Source organism: Crotalus tigris, unplaced genomic scaffold (assembly GCF_016545835.1).
Source record: "Crotalus tigris isolate CLP2741 ecotype Arizona unplaced genomic scaffold, ASM1654583v1 scf7180000024328.341495, whole genome shotgun sequence".
In the NCBI taxonomy this organism is placed as follows: domain Eukaryota; kingdom Metazoa; phylum Chordata; class Lepidosauria; order Squamata; family Viperidae; genus Crotalus; species Crotalus tigris.
Genome location: NW_024100499.1, coordinates 326,980 through 335,208, shown reverse-complemented (window position 1 = coordinate 335,208; position 8,229 = coordinate 326,980). Strand labels below are relative to the sequence as shown.

The window sequence follows — 8,229 nt, the reverse complement described above, 5'->3', positions numbered from 1 at the left end:
ATAAATGCCATTAGTTGCAACTTCTCACGTCTCATCCCTTTTATCCATCCTTTAAATCAGTGGTTCTCAACCTGTGGGTCGGGACCCTATTTGGGGTCGAACGACCATTTCACGGGGGTCGCCAAACAACGCAGTCTGCCATTTTCTTTTCCCTTTTTCTTTAGCTGTGCTACTCCCAATAGAATAGACTCTCTTGAATAGAGTCTAATTCTATTGGCTTTCAAAAGCCAATAAGAATTGTCCAGGCTGTCTCTGCCCTGCTGAGCCCGCCAAAAGTCCCATTCTGCAAATGGTGCTGCACCAGTTGAGTAGTCCTCGACTTACGACCGGTTGGGGGTCGCGGCATTAAAAAGGTTGAGAACCACTGCTTTAAATGATAAACCTATAAGGGAACAATAGGTTATATACATTTTCAAAATAAACTACATTTATTTTTATATTGATCGTTTCTTAATAAAAATGCACACTATTTCAAATAGATATTTGATATTGCACCTATATTAATCCATAGGTATCTCTAAGAAATATAGTTTAGAAATATCAAACCTAAATACAAACCTACATACGTACGATCTCCTTAAAGAAATAGCAGGGCAGGACAAACAAAACTATTCTTGAATAAAAACATCCGGGTTTGCTTGAAGGGGGTGAGCCGGGTGCACTTTTAGGAGCAACCTCTTAAGGTGTAACACAGGGAAGCGCGATACGACTGGTTCTTCTACATCTGGGACTCTGGCGCTGGGAAAACACCATTCAACGGCTGCCTTGCTTGGCAGCCTTCGAGGAGACCCCCGAGACGGGTCGGAACCCCCTTCCCGACCCGGACGCCAAAAGCCTTGAGCGTGCCCCGCCGGCCCCGCATCTAAAAAGGAGCTAAAAAGAAGGCGCAGCTGAGCTCGCGTAAACGACCCCAAAGTGTGTTATTAAAACAAGCTAACTTCATCTCTACGTTCCCAATTTAGCCCCTATAGCTGAAAGGGAAAGAGCGCAAAGAGACCAGGTCTCACAACCTCCGGCGGCGGCGGCGCCGCCACCGGTTCTCGGTCGCATTCTTACAGACGGGCGGCGAAAGGTCAGGAAAGGCCAGGCGGACATCTTAGGGGAGAGGACCAAACGAATGGCCGGGAAGGAGGCGGGGGAGGGGGAAGGTGGGGATCCCCCGCTAACTAGGTAACAGAGAAACCCCGGTATCTTTCTGGAATCAGGAAATGCGGGGATGATTCGGCTCACCTGAGGCAGTAGCAGGCTTCCTTTTTTCCTTCCTGCGGCCTCAGTCAACGTAATGCAGAAAAGAGGACGGGAAAAAGCAGGGAACCGTCCTGCGAACGGACAGGAAGTTGGGGACGGCCTCGGCGGATGGACAGGAAGTCGGACGTACTGGGAACGTCGTCGTCGTTGGTCATGCTACGGGACGGAAAACTGTGCCCTCCTTTGGTCAAAAACGGATATTGCGGTCGCTGAAAAAAATAAACCTTTTAAGTGGGATTTTAAGGCTATTTATTTTTCTCCCTCTTTTTATTAACCCCTTATTAATATTAATAGGGGACGGGAGGCCCTTTTGCCATTTTAAAGGTTTATTTCTTTTGGTGGCTGCTATACCCGGCTTGGCCACGGGAGGGCACTGTTTTCCCTCCCTTAGCGATAGCGGCATTGAGGCCGTGGAAAAGGCCTACGATGGCCTCGATGGTAATGCTGTGGGACGGGTATTGCGGCCGCCAAGAGAAATAAGCCTTTTTAATGGGGTTTTAAAGGCTAACCTCGTTGATCGGACGTGGAGTCCGCCCACCCCAGAAGGTCCCCGCAAAAGGAAGATGAAGGATGATTAAGAAGGACGGACCGGAAGGCGGCCATGTTGGGAAGGTCGCATTTCAAAGACAATGGAGGACGGCGAACTTGAGCCATGCTGAGAAGGTCTCCACGAAAGGAAGTAGGGGGAAAGATTAAGAACGAAGGAACGGAAGTCGGCTATGATGCAAAGGTCCTTTTACCGCAGGACCTGGGGGACGGCCGACACCCACGGACAGGAAGTCCTTCGTGCAGAGAGGGCCTCTCGGAGAGTATCCGTAAAGAACCAGCCGGCGGACATGCGCAGAACGCCGAGGGAAGCGGCCCGTCCCTTTCGCAGGAGCATAGAGCGGCGATCCTTTGGCTGACCCTCTGCGCTTTGGGGCTTAGCTTCTCGGTGTCCCGATCCTGGGCAAAGGGCCTACGACGGCCTCCATGTTAATGCTATGGGACGGGAAACACTGCCCTCCTGTGGTCAAAACCGGGTATTGCTGCCGCCCAAAGAAATAAATACTTTTTAATAGCATTTTAAGCTTATTCTTCTCTATTTTTATTCTATATTTATTAACGCCTTATTAATATTAACGTGGCGACGGGGGGCCCGGTTGGTGCGACACGGGCGCAGAAGAAATCCTGGTTCCAATCTTAAACCGAGTTAGGCCCTATTAATAAGATTTTAATAATCAAGAATAATCATCTTAAAACGCCATTAAAGAGGTTTATTTATTTTTGTGGCTGCAGTATCTGATTTGACCAGTTTTCCGTCCCTTAGCAGGGCTGGCTCAGGAATTCTGGGGGTTGAAGTCCACCAGTCATCAAAGAGCCAAGGTTGCCTACCCCTGACCTAACCCTAACCCTTTGACCTGACTCCTTGACCTGACCCCTTGGCCTTTGACCTGACCCAGTTACCCCGGCCCTTGACCTTTGGCCCTGCCACTTCACCTTTGACCTGACCTTTTGACCTGACCCCTTGAAAAACCAAGTTGTTGGGTTACCTACCCTGTCTCGGTATTGCCTGTCTAAAACTAGTTGCCATTCCAGGTCATAAACAAATGCTTCAGCTAATGTGATCTTAGAGCTTGTGGGAAGAATCCAGAGAAAGAAATATTTTGGGGAATATTAGAAAGGCAGAATATATTTCCCCAAAGGGAAAAAGACAGAAACCAGCCCCAGCCTCTCTCCCCAAAGCAGAAACTAAGCAGAGGCCAGCTTCTAGAAATGCAGATGTAATAATCCATTCAGAAAGGTTGGAGCCAGGAAGCTAGAAGCTAATGAAATTAGGAAGACAAAGACCCCTAAAGTCTATGTACCCCCACCCAAATTCTAAGGACAGGAAACATAAAAGGATTAACCCACCCATACCAAAAGGACACACTCAGACTCAGGTCAAAGTACATGACACAGGAAATACAAAGCCTCAAACAGGAAGAACTCGAAATACAAAGCCCAAAGAAGGTATAAAAGCCCAACACTCCCTGCTACATGTGGTCAGCTTTCCCAGAGCCATCTTTCTGTCTGGCTCTCCTCTCCAATAAACTATATTTTTTTTTCTAAAGCAGTCTCCATTTTGTTTATTCCCAGCTTGGACTGGACCCTGATGAAGATTTTTCTTTCAGCAAGCTCTTCCGATGTTCTGGTGTTCTAGATGCATCAAAAGTAGGGAAGATTCCACAGATTGTTCCTTATGATGTCAAGTCCTTCCACTTCCATGGATGCACACAACCTTCCACAAAGGTTAGTTGTTCCTACCTGCTTCCTTACCCTTTTCTTCATGTTTGATAGACTCCTACCTGAGAACAATAATTTAAGAAATAAGGAAAGCAACTTTACGATACAGGTTGGTGCTTTTCACAGGATTCCTGGTGGGATTGCGTGGGGGTCCCTTGGGATATTTGAACCTGCCTTCCAGAATCGCCCTTGGGAAGTGAATGATTTACTTCACAATCAAATCTACTCTCTGAAAGTTAAAGCATGGAGGTTTCCACATAAAGATAAACTTCATGGCCTGCTAATACCCATTCCTTTAGCCTGACTTTAGTTGTTCTGTACTTGAATATCTTCTCAGTTCCCAATTACCAGGTTAAACCTTTGCCTGGTTATGGTTTGTGTGCCAGCTGTGACTTTTTTGGAGTGAGATGTCTTGGCAATTACATGTGCCTTTGCCATCTCATGACTGGATTACTGCAATGGGCTCTGTTGGGGGCTGCCATTGTAGAACACTCAGAAATGTTGATTGTTGCAAAATGCAGCTAGCTGTGTGCTGGTAATACTACACCCGCTGCATTGACTGCCAATGTTTCCTGATACACTTAAGAGTGTCATTGATAAGATCCTTTGCGGCCTGGGCTTGGGTTATCTGTGGGGACAAGCCAAGAAGAGTATGTTCCGAACTGTATGTATAAAGGTGGAGGAAGCACACAGGTCCAAGAGAGCAATCTGCTGAGTGGACGGGCTGGAGGAAAAGATTGCACTCTTTGGCGAACAGGCCAGGCGTCAGCAAGGACAGCTGGACAAAGAAACTGGAATCCCAGAAGCTGCGAAATGAGCTATTTTTATTCCCTCTCGCTGCATTAGGTGGGTAGCAAGGGAAATAGCTAAGACACTGTACAAAGCTCCATTTAAAATTGCGTTTAGAACTGTAGGTGCTTTATTTAATCTAATACCATTGTGAATAGAGAAAAACGGGTTAGGTGCATGAAACCTCCTGTTCTTTTTTTCCCACCCTTGTATGACCAGCAGTAGCTGCCCTAAATCTCAGGCAGGCAGGCAGTCGGTCGTCTTTGCTCTTGCTTGCCCCGTGGCCCTTTCCAGGCCCATTCTGCTGCATCTCCCCTTCACTGGGATGGGGGCCAGTGGGGCTTTCTGTGTGCAAGTCTCTGCCTAACATTAAGCCCAAGACCCCTCATACCTAAAGCAGAGAAGCTGGGGCTAATGGAGATGTTCCTAATAAAGGTCTTATCTCACCATGACTTCATCTGTATCCAAGGACTGAGTTGCCTGACATTTCGTAACCGATAATCTGTTCTTTGAGTCTCTTTGTTCCTGTAAATTAGATATAGCCTATATTTATTTTAGTCATTTATTAATCAAATATGTACACCACCCATCTTACTATCTAAATTATTTCAGCAGTTCACAAATAAAAACCATAAAATCTATACAAAAACAGACAAGGTTAAAAAAAAATAAGTTAAAAAGACAGGAGGAGCGCCCTTAAGCCACCAACCACATGCTGGTTTGCATGCCACTGTTGGATCCCCACAATAGTTGACACTCAGGTCTTAGCGCTCTTCAAAGAAAGCCAGGATTTCTGCCAATCTCACCTCAGGGATGAAATGTTCCAGAGGGGGCAGAGGCGGCAGCGGAGAAGGCTCTTCTCCTTGACCCCACCAGGTTTAAACCTTTTAGCCGATGGGGTAGGCTGCATGCCCTCGGTGCCTGATGGGATGGGACAGGTTGATGTAATTGGGACGAGACAGTTCCTCAGGTAGCTATGAAGTACTTTAAAAGTGATAACCAACCTCTTGAATTGGACCCGAAGCAAACCGGCATCCAACGTGGCTACCCAGCAGTGGTGTTACATGTACAGTCCCAGGGGTCCCCAAACTGACCCAATTGCCAGATTCTGCAACATGTGGAATTTCCAAATATCGTCAAGGGTAGCCCCACGTAGAGCACATTGCAGTCATGTCCATTCAGAAGATGACCAGGACACGAATGATTAATTGGGCAGCGAGAAGCATCTTTTGCCTTGGGAGTGTTGCTAATGTGGCTGTGTTGCTTTGTGCGATTGACCAGACTTGGTAGAGTTGTACAAACAAATATTTGGAGACAATATTCAGCTTATGGTCTTCACTGAGTCAATGATGGCCTTCTCTGTCAAAATGGATGAGAGGGAAGAGATTGCTGGGATTTTGTCTCCAACACCAGGCCTCAAAATTCACAAGTTAGGGGGGGAGGGGGGAAAGAGAGAGAGAGAGAGAGGGAGGGAGGGAGGGAAAGAGAACTTTGCTTGGAGTTCGTTAGCATTACAAGCACAAAGCAAGGACACAAGCATTATGGGCCATGGGACTGATTTCCCCAGAGCAGCAGTGGATTGCTAAAAATGTAGGCAGTGCCACTCAATTCATGGCCAATTGTCTCTTCCACTATTTATTTTGTCATCTCTCCTTAATCCTCCCAATGAAGTCTAATTTCTCCACAACATCTCGTAATATCTCTAATTACACTCTCCCACCTGTTGTTTCCATACAGTTGCTACACAACTACTGTGTTTCGCCCCGTTCCCTTTCATTTGATCAGTATTTTAACAGACAGCATGGCACAACCAAAAACTAAGCTAAGAGTTAAAAAAAGTATAGCCAAGCAACAAAGCACCTCTGGGCAATTTATCACCGAGAGAGAGCAACACCTGAAGAAGGAATATGCTGTCCTGACAGAGTATATCAAGGCCTATTCAGATCGAGTGGATCGCTTTCAAGATGAAAATGAATTCCTGGACAAGGAAGCCCAGGAGATCCAAGAAAACAACAAAGCTTACCTCACCTACTTAGCCAAGCGCGCTCTCCTGTGCCAGAATGCCATCGTTACCTTAAATGACCAGAACCGCTCAGATCTGGCCTCTGTCCTGAAGCAGAAGGATGAGCTGACCTCTCAGTGCAGAGACAGAGAGAAGGAGGTCAGGAGCCAGCTGATTGAGATGGAGACCAAGTATTCCCTCATGAACAAGGAGGTTGACGAACTGAGGCCCTTCAGGGTGCTGCAGTCAGACCAGCTTGCCCGCATCCAGGAGCTGGAGAAAGACCTCCTGGCCATGAAAATCCACCACTCTGAGCAAATGCACACCGTGAAGAGCCAGTTCCTGCAAAAGAAGGCAGAATATGAAATGGAGTCCCAGCAGAGGGTCCAAGCTTTGGCCAAAAAGGCAGAGAAAGAGGCCATGCGCAGCCTCATCCAACACACCAAGCAGGTAAAAGCTGAGAACGGGAGACTGCGCCATGAGCTGCTGAACCTCATCAAGAGAGCCCAGGGCCTAAAGGCCATTGTGCACCAGCTCCAGGAGCAGAAAGAACAGCTTCTTCAGGAGCTCCGATATGGTGAAGACTTGGCCCAGGTCCACAGCTGGCTAACTCAACGGAGGAGACCCAGGGGTGGGACCAGCCTGCCTACCAGGACTGAGGTAGGCTATCCTCTTCAACCACCCCTGAACAAAAGGCCTGAATCTTTCGCAAGTCTCCAAGGCCCAGCAAAAAAGCAGTCAACAACTCAGACCCAGAAGACCAACGTGGGAGAAGCATTATGCCCTCTGGCTCAAAGGTTCCCATAGCACCCACGGCTTATATGAAGGGCTTTAATGGCAGCCACAGGAAGACTGGCGTAGCTCTGGCATGACATACATACTCCCAGAAGCAGCAGGAAGACTGGCGTAGCTCTGGCATGACCCCCCTTCCCCCCAGAAGCAGCCTTCGCACTGCCTCCCTAGCTGAGGGGAAAGAGGTGATGTTTTTTTTGCCGTAGCAAACTGGAGTAACAAGTGTGTTCTGCTTTTCACTTTTACAGCTAAGGTGGCTAAAATAAAAATAAAGTTGCCAAAGCTGCGGTATATCATTAATGACGAGGTCAATTCATATAATTGCGCAGAGAGTAAAAAAAGTCAAGAAGGTCTAAGTGCAATACAATTTTTGTGTGTTGTGTTGGGAAGAATAATGTTTGCACTCTAGGATGGATGTGGGAGCCTTGCAGAAATTCGGTGGTGTTGATTTGGGGGTATCATAATATGGATTTGCCCTCCTTGGGCTCAGATTGAGGTAATTCTTTTTTTTTTTTTTTACTGTATAGATAGTTCTCAACTTCTGATGAGCCATTTTTATGACCATTCCAAATTATGGTCACAGAATCGATATTTTATGATCCATAAATACCCCGGCCATTGTAACTGGTTGCACTACCCCCACCCCTAGGCCATGTCATTTTTTTTCCTGGTTTCCAGCATCTTTTTACCGTTTTTGGCAAAACACCCATTCAAGCCTTTGTTTTAACATCACAAAACAGGTCAGAAAATTTCTTCTGTCACATGGCTGCTTCAATTTATTTCACCATATTCCCAATCCCAATTATGATCTTAAGCAGAAGACCACCTCTACCTGAAAACTGACTTTTGACACCCTTTTATTAATCATGACATGGCTATTCATAACTAATCAGATCTTACTGCGGAATTGATCCTCATTTGATGACGCATTCCGGTCCAATACAGTTCACTGATTCCCAGAATAAAGAAAAAGGAACTGCAGGCAGATCGCAAAGACGTAGTTCTATAAGGTCTTGGGAAAAAATGCTACATTGCCAAGTTGGTGTAATGATTCAAGGCGTTGGACTAGAATCCAGATCTTATATTCCTGCAATAGACACAAAACCAGCTGCAGTATTTTGAGCCAGCCATTC

General features: G+C 46.6%; 1 protein-coding gene and 1 long non-coding RNA gene across 3 annotated transcripts; one reads left to right on the top strand and one right to left on the bottom strand.

Annotated features, from left to right (window-relative positions):
- Window positions 1-713: 713 nt before the first annotated feature.
- On the bottom strand, window positions 714-2,275 carry LOC120299956. The gene is made up of 3 exons (XR_005554509.1): window positions 1,758-2,275; window positions 1,231-1,457; window positions 714-873 (listed from the first exon to the last, which is right to left on the bottom strand). It is a non-coding gene; the product is annotated as an uncharacterized LOC120299956 (long non-coding RNA).
- A 911-nt stretch (window positions 2,276-3,186) lies between these two features.
- On the top strand, window positions 3,187-7,851 carry LOC120299954 (coiled-coil domain-containing protein 166-like). Of its 2 annotated transcripts, XM_039325330.1 has the most exons (3): window positions 3,187-3,240; window positions 3,367-3,519; window positions 6,040-7,851. In XM_039325330.1, exons 2-3 carry the CDS (start codon window positions 3,470-3,472, stop codon window positions 7,109-7,111), a joined length of 1,122 nt encoding a protein of 373 aa, XP_039181264.1. In that variant the 5' UTR covers window positions 3,187-3,240; window positions 3,367-3,469; the 3' UTR covers window positions 7,112-7,851. The 2 variants fall into 2 exon arrangements, with proteins under 2 accessions (XP_039181264.1, XP_039181265.1); XM_039325331.1 differs by lacking the exons at window positions 3,187-3,240; window positions 3,367-3,519 and adding an exon at window positions 3,549-3,622.
- The last annotated feature ends 378 nt before the right edge of the window (window positions 7,852-8,229 follow it).

Bases quoted from the DNA above. Each gene is read 5' to 3' on its own strand.
- LOC120299954 (XM_039325330.1), top strand. From the start codon at position 3,470: ATGATGTCAAGTCCTTCCACTTCCATGGATGCACACAACCTTCCACAA. The intron at 3,520-6,039 runs GTTAGTTGTTCC...GTTTCCATACAG, and splicing joins GCACACAACCTTCCACAAAG to TTGCTACACAACTACTGTGT.